Source organism: Phoca vitulina, unplaced genomic scaffold (genome assembly GCF_004348235.1).
Source record: "Phoca vitulina isolate PV1807 unplaced genomic scaffold, GSC_HSeal_1.0 scaffold49, whole genome shotgun sequence".
Lineage (NCBI taxonomy): Eukaryota > Metazoa > Chordata > Mammalia > Carnivora > Phocidae > Phoca > Phoca vitulina.
In genome coordinates, this window is record NW_022589752.1 from 11,970,482 (window position 1) to 11,992,637 (window position 22,156).

Consider the following 22,156-nt stretch of genomic DNA (forward strand, 5'->3'; position numbering starts at 1 on the left):
GTTCTCTGTTCCTTTCTTTTGCTTTCTGCCCCTGTGGTTTGATTTTTTTTTTTTTTTTTTATTGTTATGTTTGGACTCCTTTCTCTTCATTTTTTGTATATCTATTGTTTTTGCTTTGTTGTTGCCATGTGATTCATATATAGAAACATATATATGTATATATGACAGTCTATTTTAAGCTGTAGTTGTGCAACTTCAAATGCATCCTAAAAGCACTACACTATAGGACACCTGGCTGGCTCAGCAGGTAGAGCATCTAACTCTTAATCTCAGGGTTGTGAGTTCAAGCCCTACATTGGGCATGGAGCCTACTTAAAAAAATAAATAAAAGCACCACACTTCTACTCTCCCCCACCACATTTTATGTTTTTTATGTCATATTTTAGATATTTTGTTTATTATTTACTGCAGTTATAGCTGATTTTACTATTTTTATCTTTTAACTTTAATTCTAGCTTTTTAAGAATGGCTAATCCACTGCTTTTACTATATATATTGGCCTTTACCAGTAAGATTTCTTTCTTTCATATATTTTTTTATTTCTAGTTATGGCCTTTTCTCTTCCACTTAAAGAAAACCCTTTAACATTTCTTGTAAGGCTGGTTTGGTGGTGATAAACTCTTTTAGGTTTTGCTTGTCTGAAAAACTCTCTCCTTCAATTCTGAATGATAACCTTGCTGGTAGAATAGTCTTGGTTATGAATTTTTTCCTTTCAGTGCTTTAAATATATCCTGCTACATCCTCCGGCCTACACTGGGAACTCAGCTGATAGTTTATGGCATTTTCCCTGTATGTGACTATTTGTTCTTCTTTTGCAGCCATTAAGACACTCTAACTTTTGCCATTTTAATTATAATATGTTTTGGTGTGGATCTCTTTGGGCTCACCTTGTTTGGGACTCTCTGGGCTTCCTGAACCCAGATGTCTGTCTGTTTCCTTCCCAGGTTAGGGAAGTTTTCAGCCATTATTTCTTCACATAAATTTTCTGCCTCTTTCTCTTCTCCCTCTGGGACCCCTATAATATCAATGTCAGTAGGCTTGATGTTGTCCCAAAAGTCCTTTAACCTATCTTACTTTTAAAAATTCTTTTTCTTTGTGCTGTTTTGAATGGGTGATTTCCATTACTCTGTCTTCCAGATCCCTGATCCATTCTTCTATATCATCTAATCTGCTGTTGATTCCCTCTAGCATATTTTTCATTTCAGTTATTATATTCTTCAGCTCTGATTGGTTCTTATATTTTCTAATCCTTTATTGAAGTTCTCACTGTCCTCTTCCAAAGTTTGGTGAGCATCTTTGTGATCATTACTTTGAGCTCTTTGTCAGGTAAATTATTTCCATTTCATTACGGTTTTCCCCCCTCCCTTAGGGTTTTACCTTGTTCTTTTGTTTGGAACACATTCCTCTGTCTCCTAATTTTGCTTGACTTTCTGTGGTTCTATGAGGCAGAACAGCTACCTCTCCCAGTCTTGAAAAATGCCTGGTGTGGTAGTGTCCCCTATGCAGACTGTGTGTAGTCTGGAAGCTCTGGCAGGCTGGCTGGAGCTCAAATGAGCAAGAGCTGGGGATCCTGGGGTATGCCATGCTGGGACTGCCTTGATGGGACAAGGGGAACTGAAGGGGGTCAGAGTATCCTTGGTGGGACAGCTGGTAGTGGAGTAGGTACAAACCAAGGGTGGGTCCTGAAGTGCCACCCGGGGCCACCTTGTTGGGATGACTGGATCAAGTGCAGGCCAGGGGGCATGACAAAGTATACCATACTGGGACTGCCTTGGCAGGATGACAGCTGGTGTGGGCTAGGGTGTGATGGAGAAGCCCTAGCAGGTCAGCTAGAGGGCCTGTACCCTTCTCCTGCAAGCTCTTCAAGGTGGAAGGGAAATACAAAAAAACAGCTCTCATCAGCACTTCTGACCTGGGAGGGAGTTCTAGCACTTCCCCACCCATTTGGTGAATGCTCTATGGTGAGTACATGGATTTTCTTCACTTATAGTCTAGTTGCCTTTTAAACTACTATTTTTTGGGGTTTTTTTTTTGCTGTGCTCCAAGGCAGGTAAGTCTGCACACGGGCCACTCAGTGATATTCCTGTTACAGTTTGTAGTGGTGGGGCAGAGTTCCTGTCATTATTGTGTCTCCATCTCTCCTACATTTCTTTATATGGTCCCTCTATCATTTGTTGTACAGAAGCTGCTCAATCAGCCCTGAGTTCTTCAGAAGGAATTGCTCTACATATAGGTGTAGATTTGGTGTGTCCATGGGAAGAGGTGAGTTCAAGGTCTTCCCTGCTACCATCTTGGATGGTCTTCCAACAGTGCTGGTTTTTCATATACAATTACATAAATTCATGACTTTTAAAATCAACAAGAAAAATTAAACCAACAGACCTACTAGTTACAGATGATTTCTAGATTATATGTTTAGAAAAAGGAATCAATTTTTATTCTGAACTAATTAACTTTTAAGTATCACAAAATGAAATTGCAGCATATAGTATCTGCATTCTTTGTGAATGCACAATCACACTGACTTTATTTTCTTTTTATGAACACACAAAAAAATAGGTTGTTTTATAGTGAGCACTTAGTTTTTTTTTTAAACCTATCTGTGGAAACACTTTTTTTTTTTTTTTTTTTTTAAAGATTTTATTTATTTATTTGACACAGAGAGAGAGAGAGGAATCACAAGCAGGCAGAGTGGCAGGGAGCGGCAGAGGGAGAAGCAGGCTTCCCACGGAGCAGGGAGCCCGATGTGGGACTTGATCCCAGGACTCTGGGATCGTGACCTGAGCCGAAGGCAGACGCTTAACGACTGAGCCACCCAGGCGCCCCTCTATCTGTGGAAACACTTCTTAAAACTGCAGCTCTTTTGGGGACACATTTTTGTTCATTTGTTTGCTTTGATAATTGATGGTTCTATGTTTAAGTACTGCCCAAGTATCTTCTTTATGCACCAAGAAAGAAACATGGTAACCAAGTCTGTTTTATATTTTTCATTAACTACAACACCTGGCACTATGCTTATCATATCGGAAGTGCTTCATACAGAAACAACAAAATCAAAAGGATAAATATATTTTGGCTTATATGGATTTGCTTATCAGTTCTTCCATGGTTACTTGGGAGCACTTTTTTATGTTATAGGAAATGATATGTCTGAATGTCAAGGACAATGTGAGTTTTGCTTGCAGAGTGAGAGAAACAATCAGCTCCCGGAGCCCCAGAATGATGTTTGATTTGAAAGCTGTGCTGTGTGACAGAGATGAAATGAGATAGCCCGGAAGTCATCTCCCTGGATACAGTCATGTCTTCTGATGTCTGCAACTCCATTTAGGGTAGAGACTGTCACGCTGACAGAATTTCACAAAATTATAAAGAATTGAAGGTTGATGGAACCAGAGTTATTAGTAAAGTGACGTTGGGGTTAAGGGGTAAAAATATTAATATCAGCACACAATGGTTCTTCACTTTAAGAAAAATATTCAGGTTTTCTTGTGTAATTCATCTCCATAACTAGATGAAGAAGCAAGGAAGAGAACAGCATTCTTGGTCTTCATTTTCTCATCTGAGTGTACAGATATGGTCTCATTTGCCTAAAGGGTATTTCTTTGTAAGTGCATCTCATCTGTATTTGTTTCTAAATTACTTTTTCCATATTCATCTATTTGTATAGCAGAAGCTTAAAAACAACCAAATACCCAAACAAACAAAATAAACACTGTAATTTAACTTGGATCAGATACTCACATTTAAAATTTGGTAATTCAGATCATTCTGCTGCTCTAAGGGAACCCAAGGTGGTGAATTGTTTAAAATATTTTAGAGTGATTTTACTTTATCTTAAGCACTTGCTTGTATACCAAAGATACTCTGTGATGATCCTTAAAATAACAGAAATTTCCTGAGCTGAATAAACATAGATAAATGAAATAAAGGAGCAAAATTAAAAAAAAAGATTTCTCAGAAGAAGTATCTCAATTTCAGTGAATGAGTAAAAACACAGCAATATTTAGACCTACTGGCCTTTGATCATAAGGAATTATTATTCACTTTCCTAAGGCATGTGACACCCTGTCTGGGCAGGGGCATTCCACTGCTTAATTGGTAAATTTCAGAATGAAGAGTTTAATGGTGAAGAGCTGTGTTCTTAAAGCCCACTTCTAGTGTCTGCTAAGCCATATGATCTTCTAACGTTCACTTAACTTCTTTAAGCCTCAGTGTCATTGGTAAAAATGGGGAAAATAATAGCATCTGCCTCCGTTTTGCTAAAGGATAGGAAAGAGATTCCATGTAAAGCTCTTAGCATGGTGGTCAGCACAATGATGACTATATCATAAATAGTGGCTGCCATGACTATTGCTTTTGGATAAATGAGCAAAATACTTACTCAAATCACTCATTTTGAACAAACATGACAAAGGGCAGCTATTTCACTTGCTTATGAGGCCAAAGAAATAAAACAAATGGCGATTTTAATGATTCTTTCTCTCTTGCAAAGCTGGAGGTAAATTATTGAAGAGGGCCGTATTTCTTGACACCTGCAAAGTTGACCTTAAGATTTCTAATCACTATAAAGAGAACTAAACCATGAAAATGTGTAGAGCCCTATTTGGTTAATTAATCCATCCTTTCTGCTGTCAAACAGAACCACTCATAAATATGATGTCTCTCTCTACTGCTATATCAAAAACTGCTAGTAGTCTATCCCTATATCCATTCTTTGTTTCCTCCTTTGTAAGAGAATCTGATTCTTAACTGGGAACACTCTGGTCCCCCTTCCTCTTCCAACTGCTGAATAAAAGAATACATTTCCTAGTCTCCACTACAAATAGAAATGGCCAGGGACTAATTCTGGCCTGTGAGAAATACTGTGTGGGACTTTTCAGGAAGACTTCAAAGGGAGCTGATGCAGCTGGGAAGCATTATTCCTTCTACATTTTCTCCTTCTGGCATGTTTCAGACCTGATGGTGGAGCTCCTGCAGCCATCTTGGACCATCCTTGTGAACTTGTGATGAATACTTGCGTGGGTAAAGCAAAAAGACAGGAGCCTGGATCCCTGATGATACTAGATCTAGTACATTTTCTCCCAACTCCCTACATTTTAATATATTTTACACAAGAGTAAAAGAAACTTCTCTCTTGTTTAAGCCAGTTATTTTGGGTCTTTCTGTTATATATAGCCAAATACAATTCCTAATGTTACAAGAGTATTTTTTCAGTGCTTAAATGTAAGTTTCTACTCACTTCTAAATATACTCTGAAATATCAGCTTCTGCTCAAGCACCAACATCTCTCTAAAAACGTGAAATGTGAGTATGGGTTCAAAGTGTAAATAAAAGCCAACCTAAGATATTGCCAACTTCTGACAAGGGGCTTTGTTTCCTTAACAGCTGGCTTAATAACCGGTAAATGGTTAGCATTCAGCAATGTAGGCCAAATAAAAACAAAATGTGGGTAAGAGTGGTGTGTGCCTATGACTGCAAGTTGGTAATGCTGATTTCCCCCACCATCTCAGTTAATGTCTAGTGGTGAGTAGGGCATTTAGTAAGCAAGCTGGTTCTTTCAAGCTACTTGAACACTATGAAAGGTGACCTAAAAAGTCTCAGAGTTGATGCCTCACTCCATTAATCTCACCCACCTAAGAATGGCTCAGGCTCCATGGCTGAGCACAACTCTTACATGTGAGCTTGAACTTGGTAATGACGATGATGTGAGTGCTCTAGCTTGTCAAGGTTATTTTTCTTTGTGATTCTGTTTTTTGAGGTAATCATGACTATCTATCTTACCTCAGCACTTCTCTGATTGAGGTGGTAAATTGTTCCTTTGTGACTCTTCCTTAAAGGGTAAATGAGCAGTTAAGCTGCTTTTTTTAGTGCTACAATTTCTGTTGCTCCAATTTCTCTCTGACAGGATAATTACTAAGTTTGTCTCTCTTGGAGTCTCAGAGATTCATGTTTATTTGAGTTTCATTTATGAGTAAATTTCTTAGCTTTTTCTCATATATGTTCAATTTGTTGCTTTCTGTCTTTTAAGACTTTAATCTTCAAAGATCTTGTAGATTTTAAGTTACTTTCAGAATTATATAGCCATTCCTTTCTTTTTGTTTTCCTGGATAGATTTCAAGTCTCTGTTGATTTTTTAGGAAAAATATTCTCTCAGAGGAGTATTTTTTCTTCTCTCTTTATTATTTGTATATATGATTTTACTTTGCTCTTGCAGTTTAAAATCTTTAGATCCCTGTGTCTTTCCACATCTTCAAACTCAGTTCAACTGAGTTTATCAGTTCAAACTGAGTTTATCAGAACAAAACAGGTGAGTGCTGAAAGCCAAATGCAAGCATCTAATTAAATGGAAACGAAAGATTATCAGTGTATATCCAGGCTTGAAGAGCAGTTATAGGGTACTACAAAGAACTTGTTTGAGAACCTTCAATTTGCTGAGGTAGGCATAAGATTGACAGAAAAATCTCTTAATGTATTTCCAAATCAGTTTATGTACTTAGTGTAGTTACAGAGGAAAACATGCAAGTTAACACCACAGTCATGCAAACATCAGGTCTCACTACTCGGTCAGATCAGTAAACAAGTACCTTATGATGTTAGTTGCAAGGTATTTTTTTTTTTAAAGATTTTATTTATTTATTTGAGAGAGAGACAGAGATAGTGACAGCATGAGCTGGGGAGGAGAGGGAGAAGCAGGCTCCCTGCTGAGTGGGGAACCTGACATGGGGCTCAATCCCAGGACCCTGGGATTATGACCTGAGCTGAAGGCAGACGCTTAATTGACTGAGCCACCCAGGCGCCCCGTTGCAAGGTTATTTTTAAGAAAGGAAGCAAACTGTGGGAGAAAAAAGAGAAGAAACATAATTTCTGCTTTCAAGTTACAAATTTCTAGTTGGGAAGGCAAGTCATAAAAACTGGGCAGTTAAACTACATTAACAAATAACATTACAAGTCATTCCAGTCACCAAGACCTGACAACATCTCATCCCTTCACTTTAGGTCTTAATTTAGACTCTTAAAGGTTTGTCCTTTTGCCATTTCTACTTTGCTGCCAGGAAGATCTTTGTAAAATACAAATCTGAAATAACATTCTTATTAATGTAGCTTCACGTATTCTTCTTTTTTTAAAAAGATTTTTATTTATTTTAGAGATAGAGCAGGGGGGAGGGGCAGAGGGAGAGAGAGAGAGAGAGACTTAAGCAGACTCCACGCTGAGCGTGGAGCCTAACATGTGGCTCGATCCCATGACCCTGAGATCACGACCTGAGCTGAAACCAAGAGTCAGACGCTAAACTCTGTCCCCCAAGCGCCCCCCACATATTTTTTTTTTAATGTGGGAGTTCAAAATCCTTATTTCTGGTACATATGACTTCTTATAATTTAAGTTCCCAACAGGCTTGTCAGGTATATTTCTCACCAACTCCTACTTTTGTTTAGAGTCCACTCCATGTTTCCTGAATAGAATTATAGGCACCATCTATTTTCTGAAAATTTGCCTCAAATTCAATGCCTGAAAGTGCGAGAGACATCTGCTAACAGAGGAACTACCACAGGAGCCTTCCCTTGGATCCAGGGGCACTGACAGTGTCTTCTTTCCAGAGGAAAGGAATTGGAAAGATGACTTGAAAACCCCAGCTTTTAAATTTCTGAACTAGCCCATGACAAACACCTGAAACAGGACTATGGGAAGGGTACTGGAGGGCTGGGGGGTGAGGTGGGGAGAGTCACTATCCTCCCCAGACACCACAGCAAAGGCCACACAGCAGGGGCAGGGCCTTAGCTGCTCTCCTCCACAAACTCAGTGACTCCCGTGAAGCTGGCCCCATGTTCATCTGTCTAATGGACGCAGGGGATGGGAAGGTGATTGGGTCAGGCCATGGCAAAGGATGCTCACTGATGATGTTGACTCTGATTTGCAAGGAAACCCCCTCTGCTTGAGAAAGGGAGAAAGGAAAGGGAAAGGAGACAGTTTTAGACCATGAGAGTTGGAGAACCAGTGCAGCTCTGCTAAGCACAGCATAAGCATTGTTAAGAACTTTCAGGCCCCCCTTCCATGGCCTATACTTTTTTCATGCCAGTGCCCTGCCCGCCATGACAGAGCTTAAAATTACTGCTCCTTGGGTCATCTCTAAAAAAATTAGCTATATAAGGCACATAGTTTAATGAAAGAAAAAAATTGGATTCTGTGAAATTGAGCATCTGAAACTAGAAAATATCCTGTACTTGTAGATCCTATAAAATATTAAGCTTTCACTTGTTTGTGCACACATGCTACTTACTCCCTTTTGTCTGGAATGCTGTCTGCCCAGCTTTGGGAAACGTTTCATACTATCCTAAAAGTCAATGGATTTGGCAATGGGTAGTGATGGAACCAAAAAAGAGTTATTATTATAAAACATAATTATATGAATGACTCTTTAAAATACTGAGCTTCTCTACTGCACAGATATATTTTTCAACAATCTGGGTATTGAGTAAAATAAGGTAGCCTAGAGATATTAACAGAACAGACATAAAACAAGTACAATACTAACTCTTCTTCTAATTCTTCTGCAGTTGACTAAAATGACACTGTCGGTTCACATAAGAATAAAAGACCACTTTGGTATACACACTGGAATTCCAAGTACAAAAAGCAGGAATATTAATTTAGCATGTTTAGATTTCTGGTTTATTCTTATCCTATACAGTAAATCAACACCCACACCCAATATGAGAGATGAAAAGAACATTAACAAAGAATTACATCTGTGTCAACATTAGTACATGCTAACTGCCAGGAATTTATACATTCATTGAATTTTAAGTCTTTGCTGACCCACAGCATAATACATGATTGTAATAACATATGAATGAAGATAATACATATTCTTGCCAAATTTGATTACATTAACCAATATTTGTTTGAATTATCTTCAATTTCAAATGTTTATTATCTTACACTAAACTTTTGTGAAGATATGTATGACAGTTCCCATATTAATCATACAAAGATAAAAATGAGAAGTCAGTAAGAGTTAAATATTCAGGCCCCACAGAGTTAAATGTTTGTATAAATACTAATCAATTAACATAAAGATTTCCTTTGTTTTCAGAATTGATAAAATTAGAAAATGCTAATAAGTTCTATGAAACACTTTTATTCCTGATTTGCCAAGACTAATCAGCATGGTTTTAGGATATAAAAGTTAAAAGCAAACAAAAGAAAAGATAATAAGCTTAAAAAAGTTAAATTCTGACTCTCAATTAGGTTACTGGCAATGAGTTTATGACACTGATAAAGTATAAAAATGAGCAGTGCATTTTTTAAGCCTCTGTGGAGGTTAGAGACTTTATTAATCTACCAAAAAGCTGGTCCTAATGTACAACATCACTTCAAAAAAATTGTTCTAAGATGAAATTACCACAGAATTGACATAATCACCAATGCTAATGCCAAAGAGTAACAGGTTTCTACAAAAAAATGGGTAACTATGCAATATGGATGCACTGGAAGAAATACGCTACACGAGATGTATCAAGTAAAAAGCAGTGGAACGAAAAACAGATTTGTATCATCAGCTACCTAATAATACAGAATATTCAAGACATGCTGAGCTTTGAGTTTATCATTGCATATTAAGTACTCCTACACAGTTTACAGTAAATTTTCAGAGCGTACCTTCCAAAAATGATAGAATTATCTATTTCCCTATGCTGAGAATAAAAAAGAATGATATTCTTTACTCTTGTGTTAAAATATAGACTATAGGCAATTGTGAAAAAGCATCTTTCTCTTCTACAAACTCAAAAGTTCTGTGAGGGTAGGAACAATGTCTCAGTATCTTTTGTCCTCTGTCATCTCAGAACAACAGAGTACTGAAAGATGTTATGGAATCTGTTTTCAATTACAAGGGATAGCATGGTTTATAAAGGACTATAACATGGGTGTGTGGTTTTGGGTGTGTTAAGATCCATAAGGTGCTTATTAATGATTCTAATACAACTTGTTACAAACTTTGTATAAAATAAGTAGCTTGGTAAGTCATAGTACTTTCATCAGATACTCATTCACATGGGTTAGTTTTTTTCATGAGAAATAACATTCTATTGGGAAGAAATAATAATGAATCAGTTTCTGGAACTGTTCTGGGATATTCTGGTTAAATTTCCCTTTATGGGCCTAAAGCCCTGTTAACACGGCAGTACAAACTGTGACTATAATCGATTGCTCCTGAGTAAGACCAAAATTCACACGTACTTTCTATAGTGCAACAAACAGAACTTAAAATGCTATACAATTCCTGTGAGAAATTTGTGTCAAGAAGTTATTGTCCTGCAGTGCTGCTTTAGAGAAAAAAGGGGACTTGTCCATTGAATGAACCTCAAAGAAGATAAGAAACCTATGGCTGACCACCACCACTGCTGATCATTTTCTAGTAGGAGGTAAGAAAAAGGGTCCGACTATCTTGCCCACCTGAAGCAACTGCCCAGGTGTACACACAAAGAACTGAGCTGAATTATAGGCACCTGCCTCTGTGTCTCCTATGCTCCCTCTGTGGGGGTCCAGAACTAGACACACTTTTGGGAAAATAAAGAAATCTCACCTCACCAGAAGAAGGCTGAACCAGTATGGGGGATAACTAAATGTTGTTTGGCATTCCTTTGGAAAGAACAGTGTTTATGGTACACGGTCTCTAGGACTAGTTTCTTGATCAGTGTCCCAAAATTCCTAACCTCTTTCTTTTTAAAAAGAATCAAAAGCAAGTTTAGGAGAATGAAGGGAGTCCTCTCTAATTTTGATAAGGTCCTAAGGCAGGGATTTATAAACCTACTCCTTAACACTTCTAAGCTGGGCATTATTTTCTTTCCATAAATGATTCTCCTACAAGTCAGTAAGGGCTTTGTGAGAGCGTGGTATTTATTAAGGTACCTCTTATTTTGCTAGGATCAGAGATGTTGAAAAGGTGAAATGATTCGCAGTGATTTTAAAGAGTTTTAATGCTAGTTCAATTAAATAGCACCCTTAGGACAAAATTTAATTAGGTTGCCTCTGGTTTTAACAATTCTCATCACTTGATACTTGTTTTCAGGGAAGTATTTTGTTAAATAAAAACTTAGTATTTAAGTACCTGGCATTTAATGTGCAGAACTTATAACCCTTCCCTTTGCTTTTTGAGTAATAGATACCTAACCGTGTCATTAGAATACTCATAGATTTGGGTAGTACTGACACATATTCAAAGAAAGGCCATTAGTTTGACTAAAGAGGGTGGTGGAGAGAATAAGGTGGCTCTGCAATTTACTAGTTCCATCACTCTCAGCAAGCTATATAAACTCTCTGAGCCTTATTTTCTTACCCATAAAATTAAATAATGATAGCAACTTCCACGTAGGGAAACTTAAGGGTAATATGAGATTATATTCAAAAAGAATGATACCTGCATACAGTAAGAATTAAAAGAAACTATTATTATTTTTAAATAAAAAGCATGCCTGCAATTATGGTCCATCTATCTTCCTAGGCATATCACCTGGGGTCATTTAACCTGCACTGAATATCCACAGAATTGAACTATCCAAACACAGTCTCTTTCCCTCTAACCAGTCTACTCCCAATCATATCTCCAAAGACCCCTTTGTCCTCAAGCTCACCATCTATGCAATAACTTCAGACTCCTGTTATTTCTTTCTGGAGGTCTCTGTCCTTTTCTCTCAGTAAGTCCCCTAAAATTCAAGCAGAAAACTCTTTCTAAAGCTCAAATTTGATCGTGTTACTTCCTTGCCTGATGCTGTTGAATGCTTTTCATCAACTACACATTTTGACTTATATAAAGCCCTGCCCTTCCTTCTACCTCATCTCATAACCGGTGTCCCTTTCACCAACATTACTAAACTTTAGAATTCCCTGAAGAGCTAATCTGTTTGACACATGCCCTGGGGGCCATCTCCACTTTCACTGGTCTGAGAAACTCTTACCCTGGAAGAATTAGATCAAGCTCCCTCCTATATGAGGACTTAAATACAGGGCTATGGACTCGGATGAGAAAAAAAAAAAAATTACACCTCTATTTCATTAGCCTTTTACTAAAATTTAGCATTTCCTTCAGTTATGAATGTAGGCAATAAACTACTGACAATAGAAATCACATATATTTTCATATCCCATTACAGTAGTTGCAGAAATCACAAAAACCATTTACATTCACTGTGGTTTTGAAACTACTTAGCTCTGCAGCTAGATCTATTAATGTTAGTGAAGAACTATATACATTACTATATAACAGGTTTATTTAAAGAATATTTGGCAGTCATATTTCAATATAATTGATTTCCCGTGTATTCATATAATTTATTTTATGCAGCTGAGAACATTACTCTCAGAAGGCGTCTAGAAGAATGTTAAAGTTAAGAACCCTCCTGTGTGAGGCCTTCTGTGATGGCTCCAGGAGAAGTGAATTATGCCAGGGCATGCTCTGATACATCTATCAGCCTCGATCACGCTACTTTGCAATTATTTATTTGCATCTTCCTCCCTCCTAGCTGTGAATGTGGAGTAAGGTTTCCTTTTTTCCCTTTAATCTCAGTATCCCCTGACCTACTGTCACTCTCAAAAATGTTTATTAAATGAACTGACTACAAATGCATATACATATTTTCCTAAAGTGCCATATTCTTTGATGTGCTAAAGTGTGTAGAATCATACAACAACCAATTGCTGGATGTCTGCTTCTAAAACCAGGCTGTTCCAGATACCTGATTTCATTTTTCTAGTCTTCTAATTTATTCACCATATAACCTGGATGTTATAGTCCAAGAGGCATGTGTCATACCATCTTGTTTTGTTATTTGCTTATTAATACGAGGAAAACATTCTCTTGTTACTACCAAGCAGCAACCTGAAAAATTCACTGAAGCATCACCTGTGCAGCATGTGACTCGTTGCGTGCCCAGAGATCTTCCCAACTAAACTGCGGAGTCTTTTAGCAGGCCTACAAAATGAATCAGTCATCGTGCTGTAGACATGAGTAGAGGTAAAGGCCAAGCACTTTGAAGAAACAAAGGCTTGGAAGCTTCCTACACTGGCAACTATATATAGCAACAGAGTGTTGCCAAATTTTCTAGCAAATATACCTAACTCCTAGGACTACAAAATTATACTAAAAACTTCCTTCCGTCAGTACATCACCTGTCTTCTCTGAACTCCAGCCAGCCAACCCACCTCATCCAACCACCCACCCACCCACCCACCCAGACAACAAAGATAGTTTCCAAAGTTACATTCACTAAAGAGAGTCTTTTAACCATATTGCTATGCTTTGTATTAAAAAAAAATTTTTTTTTAAAAGGATGGTCCACAGCGATAGGTAGGGCAAACACAGAAGGGGCTGTGTAACATGCTTTTACATTGTGATGGAAATGCTTCTATTTAGCAAACCAGAATGTTTTAGTGTTAATACCTGAACTGTTTTCATTGCTCATTTGATATCATAATTTATAAGAAAGTGATCTTATTTAAACTTAGAGAATAGTTAAGTGTTTTTTTTTTTTTTAGAAACTCCATTTAGGGGTACCTGGGTGGCTTGGTCAGTTAAGCGTCTGCCTTTGGCTCAGGTCATGATCTCAGGGTCCTGGGATTGAGCCCCACACGGGGCTCCCTGCTCAGTGGGGAGCCTGCTTCTCCCTCTCCCTCTGCTCCTCCCCACTGTTCGTGCTGTCTCTCTCTCTCAAATGAATAAAGTCTTAAAAAAAAAAAAAAAACTCCATTATACTCATTTTATTTGTAGTTTCCTTGGCCTTTATTGTAAGGAAATACCCCAGTGGTTATGGCTGCAGTCTATTCCTGTCACTGTACTGGAGAGTGTATTCTTTTTGTTTACATGGAACAAAGCAGGGATGATATTCTAAAGTGGGTTGGCTTGAAATGTGAACAGAACTCCTCCAGGTTGATTTTATTTATTCATTACAATGACCAGAGCTCTTGAATGAGACAAAAGGTCCTTATGGGTTATCAGAGATACATGTTTTTCCCTTTGCCTTTTTGTGTTACTTCAAACCTAAATAGACAAGTTCATAACAGCTTTTCTCCAAGTCTTCTGAGGTCCAGAAGGAATGTTTCAAATAAGAATATAAGTGACAGCTAATACTAAGGACTGTTCTTACTATGTAACTGCTATATTTAATTGGAAAGCAAGGGAAAGACTCTGTAGAGTTATACCCCAGGAACAGTGTTTCTGAGAAGTGGACGGCAGTGAAGTTTCAGATCCCTGGGCTCCTCTCACCTGAGTATGATTCTAACCCTGCCTAAAGCATCTGTCCCTGTATGTCATCCACCCGATCACCCAGCCCTGTCACTCCCTTCCAAACTATTGAGTTTTTGTGTCTCCATGGTCGATGTCAACTTTGCATTACTTCCTTCCTAGGCTCCTGAGCTCTCTTACCTCATCTCCCTCTAGCACCCTTTGTTGTCCCTCTATCAGTTCTCCACTCTGCAGCCAGAGTGATCTTTTATGTTTTTAAATTAAATTTTTTTTCAGAGTCATCTTTTAAAAACACAAATCTGATTATGTCATTTCATCTCATCACCCTTCAAAGGCTTCTCAATAATCTAAGATGATGTCCTGAATTCTCATGGTTTATGAGGTCCCAGCATGGTCTGTCATCCAGTTTATCTTTGTGGCATTCTCCTGCTTGCCCGCTATGACCCAGCCTCACTAGCACACTCCTTAAGAAGCCAGGCTCCCTGCGTAGGGCCTGTCTACAGGATGTGTCTTCTTCCTGGGATGTTCTTTCCCTACTTTGCACAGCTAAACTAGAGTCCTCCTTTTTGCCTTTCTGGCTTCCCAAGAAGCACTTCTTGATTGTAGAAAACACAAGTTTATATAGGGGATCCTGCTATTGTGGGGGTCTTTGCAGGTCCCTGGCCAAATGCCACGGCATGAAGATAAAAAGGTCATGAAGAAAATGAGAATGTCCCATAAGTGACCAACTTCCTCCAAGAATCTCTTCCACAATTCTCTCATCCAGGCATCAAATTCAGGCCTAGGTATTTAAATCTAGCAAAAGACATGTATAACTATTTGGAGATAAGGGTACATGATAAGGTCAGGAGGTTTTTGTTTCAACTCTCATTTTCCCTTTACGTACATTTATCTTCATCTGAAGTAGGTCTATGGATATTATTCAACTGACATATTGTCCTCTGTAACCTCAAAGAATATTAGCCTATAGAACCAGGCCAAAAAATTAAAATAAGTTAATTTTAATGGAAATCACTAGATAGAAGACAAAATTTGACAAAAATGGAAAGTTGCAATTCATAGTATAATACTATATTCACTGTCAAGTTGCTCAGAATTACTGGATACAAACACATCATCACCAGGATGCCAAACACTGGAAAAAAAAATTAGGGGCTAACAGGGCTTCTGCACATTCTAAGTTTTATAACTGAATCTAACAGCTTTATAGTGTCATGCCAACATGTGCTAAATCACACAAGGTTGGCAAAAGGAGAAGGAAAGTATAGTGATTGCAAAAATATTCTTACTGTAACTAAACTGTGAGGAGCTACTTAGTTAGGCATATACAGTTTCTCAAAACCAGTGTCATTATCATAGGGAGGTCTATAATGAAGCAACAGTTTAGAAATTTTAATGCTTGTAAACTTCATCTGGAGAGAAAAACACAAAAATATTACTCAATAGAAAAAGAACCACATTGATTATTTTTGTATGCTTGCTTTAACAACATTCAAGGGAAAAAAGAAAAAGAAATGAAAGGAAGCTGGCAGTTAAAAAAATTGAAGCAGGGCACCTGGGTGGCTCAGTTGGTTAAACAACTGCCTTTGGCTCAGGTCATGATCCTGGAGTCCCAGGATGGAGTTCTGCATCGGGCTCCTTGCTTAGCAGGGAGTCTGCTTCTCCCTCTGACCATCCTCCCTCTCATGCTCTCTGTCTCTCATTCTCTCTCTCTCAAATAAATAAATAAAATCTTAAAAAAAAATTAAAAAAAATTGAAGCATTATGGTATGTGATTCTTAATAGAAGATGTACTGGAATCAGCCGGGGGAGTATTTCTAACATACCCTCCACCATTCTGCTGAGGCAGATCCATGGGAATGAGGGATGGGTAGCTTTAAACACTTCCTCAGATGACTCTAAGTAAGATTCTCAATTGAGAAATTTTAAAAGGGAAAATAAAAATGAATTAGATACACAGCCCCTTTTGTCAACTCCTACTAAAATATAGTGATTGCCTCACCCAATAACCACATTGCATTTTCATGATCTCTTCTACCTGGTTGCTCATAGTTAATCAATTACTTATTTTTAATTGCTGTTGATTTTTCTCTCCTAAATATATTTAGAATTTGTCCTACCTGTTTACCTTCAATATTGCCACCATAGTTCAGGCAATTATCGTCTTTCTCATAGACAACTCTAATAACCAGTTTCCCTACATCAGCATATGCCCTCTGTGCACCCCACCCCCAGAGAGAAAGTTTAGACTTGAAAATCTGGTCAAGTCACTACCCTACTTAAAACTTCTCAATGGGTTCATGTTCCTAGACTGAAGATCAGAATCGTTCACATGACCTCTGAGGTCCTGCATGAACCTGGCTCTGCCTACCTTACCCGTGTTCTCTTAAGCTCCTCTAATTGCAGTAGCATTCTTTCAGTTCCTTGCACTTGCCAAGTTCTCTGTGCCTTGCATGGCCTTTGTATATGCTGTTTGTTCTGCCTGCCATGCTCCTCTCTCCCTTTCAGAGCTCAGTTCAAACAGCCAATGCTCAGGGTGATCTTCTCTGAAAGACTACCCATCATCCCACGCTCATCTCCTATTATAAGCTTTATTAATTATAACAATGGCTACATTATTTACTGAATGCTTGTTATGTGCTAGGCACTGTTTTCTTATATTAATTTATCCTTACTATAATCCTGTAAGTAGGTGTTCCATAAATATTTTTAACTACATGCATGAACACATGAATGAATGAATGAGATGAGATTAAAACCCTGAAATTTCACATATATTTTAGGAAATATCTGCCTACTTTGAAGGATTTTATGATAGCGATTTGCATATACTGAGATCACACTCAAAACTAAGAAAATGTCAAGAATTTGAGGGAAGTGTTACTTAGGAAAGGTATGAATCCTCAAAGCTTTGATAGCTCTCATAAGAAACTATGTTTAATCAGATAAAGAATACTTGGCCGTAACTGGAATGAATACATACTCATTGCTACAGTCTATAGATTTCTACAAGCGGAAGTGCTGAGTCAGTAGGTGTAGGCATTTAACTCTTATTAGGCAGAATTGTATTCCTTCCAAAATGGAGAGAAATTTACAATCTCATCAATAGTATACATTTTTAAGACAGATGTTAAATCAATTTCCCTTTTAAATCTGTTTTATTTGCTCAATTTTCCTATATGGATCATTCCATGAGGAAAGCACAGTACCTACATTTACGGCCTAAACATTACTCATCCTATGGTACTGTATTGCAAACATGACTTTCATGCTTATCTTAAAGAAAGGGGAAAGTGTATACATAATTTTAACAAAACAAGAACACAACCAGGAGACTAGAACAAAATCAGTATGGGGAATGCAGGCTTATTTTATAAAATCACTCAGAATATATGTATGTCCTATCAAATTCCCACAAAGCATAATATGTAACTGAAAGATGGTACACAACATATAACTGTTTTCATATTCACTGTCTCCCAAAGGACATCTAAAATTTGGTTCTGTTTTAAAAACTACTGCCTGTTTTTGTGATGAGAATAAAATTAAGCTGTACCACTTTTACTCCATTATACTTTGGTATTGAAATCCTAGGTAGATGACAACTTAGAAGGATCAGAAGGATTAATAGGTTGGTAATCATAAACTGCTATGCAAACTAACTAGGGCAAAAAATATTTTTATTTAAACTCTAAAAGTCGATGTCAAGAAAACTACTTTATTATGACAATCATTCAAAAGCTTGTCATTCTTTTCCTGTATCAGAAGTTCATAAAACTTTTCTCATACTCTGGCTAACTTTCTGCCTTTAGATACCCTGACCATGCGTGTATCAGTCTTATTCTGAATCTAAATTACTCCATCTAAATCAGACATCATATATCGGAGTTGTTGCTCAAACAACAGTAATTTTTTCTTTAAGGTTTTATTCATTTATTTGTCAGAGAGAGAAAGAGCACAAGCAGGGGGAGCAGCAGAGTGAGAAGCAGGCTCCCCGCTGAGCAAGGAGCCCAACGTGGAGCTCAGGACCCCAGGATCATGATGTGAGCTGAAGGCAGACACTTAACTGACTGAGCCACCCAGGCGTCCCAACAACAGTAATATTTTAAATAATTTGCCAGAAGTAACTATGTTAAAAACATTTTACTTAAAATATCTATCAAGAAAAAATCAAAAGCAGAGCACGCAGAATTCTGGTAATTGCTCTATCATCTAGCAGTTGATGTGGGATGTTCAAAGAAAGTAAACATCACTACATCTAGGAACAGTCTATTCTAAAGTTAACTTCTTTTATCAAGACATCTTTAAGTCTTTTTTAGAACAAGATAAAGAATATTAAAAAATCAGTAGGCAAATATATAAGTAAACTTATTAGTAAGAGGAAGGAAGAGTATAACCATTTACTTCTAAAGGAAAGTAAATATCAGAATTTGGGACCTGGAAGGCATAATATATATCCTCTCATTGTTATAATGAGAAACCACCACAGATACAATACCCACTCAATATGAAGTTCCAAGTGGATTCCAAGTGGAATTTAGTGTATCAATGTAATGTTTTAATTTCATATAGGAGTATATAAGTAAAAGTTAATAAATTAATAAATCATTTACCCATTGACTTGAGACTTGTGTCCATTTAGCTGAGGCTGAAGGACTATCATTTTTTGTTTTTAAAACTAGGTCTTGGGGCACTTCGGTGGCTTAGTCAGTTAAACGTCTGACTTTTGATTTCAACTCAGTTCATGATCTCAGGGTCGTGAGATCGAGCCCTGTGTTGGGCTCCACACTGGGTGTGTGGAGCCTGCTTAAGATTCTCTCTCCCCCTCTCCCTCTGCCCCTTCTCCACCCCTGCATGTGCATGCGCTTGCTCACTCGCTCTAAATAAATAAGTAAAGATAGGTCTTGTTCTATCCATGTATTTTAAAGGGGCTGCTAGCCTTTTCCCTTTTCAACCACTAAAATGAAGTTAATAAACTTTGAAACTCTGCTGCCAGATACATTAATTGACCTGTTCATTCAATCTCTAAGTAATTCATTTGTGCATTCTTTAGTCCATCTGTCTACCCATCCATCCATTTCTCCAACCATCTAATCACACAGTGTGTATACCATTAGACTTAACATTAGAGCTCCTACACCTGCAATTGGCCATCAGAATTATTTCACTCTCTCCCACCATCTCTTTCCACTTTTTAATGCTCTGGAAGAACCCCAGCAGTGAAAGAAAACTTCCTTTTTTGCTTACATGAATGAGAGGATCCTTGTGGAACTCTGTGAAGACTGTTAGAATACACAGATGATAATCTCTTCTATCAGACATGTACATCATGGAAAAGTTTAATTACTGATTATTTATTTTACCTGGAATGTAGATGCCACTGAGTCATACACATATGATCTAAAATGGTTTCACAGTATTCCTGCTTAGATTCCATATCAATCCCAACTTTTAACTTCCAGAAAGATGTCAATATTGTATCTAATACTTTTCCTTAAGCAGTTTTGTCCTCGTGTCTTCGCACATGCTGTTCCTCCTGCTCATGGTCCCTCCCCACCACCCTTCCCATCGTCTTATCTTCCTTCATAAGCAAGGTCCTACTCATCTCTCAAATTTTAGAAAAGTTAAAAGCCAACAAAAAAGTTATTAGAGGGCGCCTGGGTGGCTCAGTTGGTTAAGCGACTGCCTTCGGCTCAGGTCATGATCCTGGAGTCCCGGGATCGAGTCCCGCATCGGGCTCCCTGCTCAGCAGGGAGTCTGCTTCTCCCTCTGACCCTCCCCCCTCTCATGTGCTCTCTCTCTCTCTTTCAAATAAATAAATAAAATCTTTAAAAAAAAAAAAAAAGTTATTAGAGTTAGGTTAAGGCAAGGGAACCATTATGAAATCTCACCTGTATCTTGTGCAAGTACCGTTCTGTCCTGATGGAGCTACTGGTTTAAAAGTGATGCGTGGGGAAACCTGCGCTGACAGCAGAAATCCCAAAGCAAGAACTAGGAGTGCTACAGTGGTACCTAAAAAAATAAAAATAAAAAAAATTAAATTAAAAAGAAGTTTTACATCAGAGAATAGTTGGCAACATTTTTTCAAAGCAGACTGGGTTTGGCAAGACATACCTCTGAAAAAAATTCTTTTACTTTCACTGGATTATTAAAAAAAAAGTTCCTAATATATATAAAGATTATCAGAAAAAACTCACTAGCACATTCACTGTGAAACATGACAAGAGTGAAATTCAAAGCAAATATATTTGCTAGCCAAGCAGAGGACTGGTAATGATTTTCTTAACAAACAAACAAACAAAACAAAACAAAAACAGGGGTGCCTGGGTAGCTCAGCTGGTGAAGCACCTGCCTTCAGCTCAGGTCATGATCCCGGGGTTCTGGGATCAAGTCCCACACTGGGCTCCTTGCTCAGTGGGGAGTCTGCTTCTCCCTCTGCCTGCCGCTCCCCCTGCTTGTGCTCTCTCTCTTTCTCTCTTTTTGACAAATAAAAATCTTAAAACAAACAAACAAACAAAACCTTGGATTGCTGACAGTCTCACTCACAATAAACTAATGCAACCAGCGTGACTGAGTACCCAAGATGTCAGAAGTATCAAAGGTGACAGACTCACACCAAGTGTTGCTCATGTTGCCAAGAAAATTGTTCTAATGGCGTTCATTGTTTAAGGTCCCAAATCAGTACACTAAAAACGAACAAACTGAACATTTCAAAAGCAGCTGAGAGAACATTTCTTATTAAAGAGGAGTAGCATTCTTTCCTCATGAGTTGAAGGTGCCAGAAAGGATCTAGCACATGTATTCATTTCTTTCCTGCTGGGGTCTGGAAGTAGAATCTTTCAATTATAGAAACAGTGATTATGCGTATCACTTAAAAGGCTCACTTTTGAGTCCCGGAGAGACATCCTGACAGTAAAAAAGAAAGTTTTCCAATTTCTGACTATTGTTCCAGCCACTGAGAGGATACACAGTCATAGGAAGAAAGAAAATACGATTGTAGTAATTTGTACAATTAATTTGAATGGGGCAATGTGTTTAAAATAGGGAATTTACGGAGGGCATTTCAGTTTTTATTGATTAAACTGGGAGGTAAATTTAAGATACGACCAAAAATATTATTAAATGAATGGATAAAAGGAGAACTTTGGGAAGCACTGTGCAAGCACAGTGGAATTATATAATGGCTGAGGTGTGTATGTTTAAGATGCAGCGGATGTGTCCAGTTAAATGCTGTGGTTACATTGCAGTTCTGCCATTTCTTGACTTCTGTGATCTCGGGCAAGGCAGAGGACCTTTCCAAACTTCAATTTTGTCTTCCATAAAACGGGGCTTAGTGAAAATACCTTGCAGAACTGCAGCGAATTTTAAATATCCTAATGCATTTTAAGGATTTTGGTAATGCTAGAAAATGCTATTGTACTATCATAGTCGTTAAGAAGCAGCAGCATACTTTCAAAATTGTAGAAAAAAGCTGAAGGAAGGGGGAGGCCTGAAGGGGAGATAAGAAGTCTGTTTTTGCCATACTGGGTCAAAAAAGCCATGAACCTAAAATCCAGCTTGTTTGCCCCTTGCTGGCTTAAAACTCAAACCAGAACTAGGAATATTTGAGGCATTTCTTTTCTGAAAAGACTATCAGAGCCCTGAACTGGGAAACTGAAAAGAAGTCTTTTAGAAAGAGAGGAGATATATTAGGTTTATTATGAAAATCATCCCTCTCTCTTCAAACAAAACAAACCTTGAATTTTACTGTAAATTTGCCTATCACAGAACCTGGGTCCTTACCTATTTCTCCAAATTACTTCCATGGCATATTGTTGTGGGGCAGGGAAGATTTTTTTCAATCTGGGAATTTTGATACTTTAAGATATGAAGGAAACATGATATGTTTCTTTCATAATGTTTATTAAATAACCTGTCTT

General features: G+C 37.9%; 1 protein-coding gene across 1 annotated transcript in view; it reads right to left on the reverse strand.

Annotated features, from left to right (window-relative positions):
* The window catches only part of SLC2A13 (solute carrier family 2 member 13), a 361,603-nt gene that overhangs the window by 81,816 nt on the left and 257,631 nt on the right, over positions 1–22,156 (reverse strand). Inside the window, exon 6 of the mRNA XM_032432696.1 lies at positions 20,129–20,249. Within this exon, the coding sequence (XP_032288587.1) occupies positions 20,129–20,249 (121 nt within the window). The remainder of the gene's footprint in view (positions 1–20,128; positions 20,250–22,156) is intronic.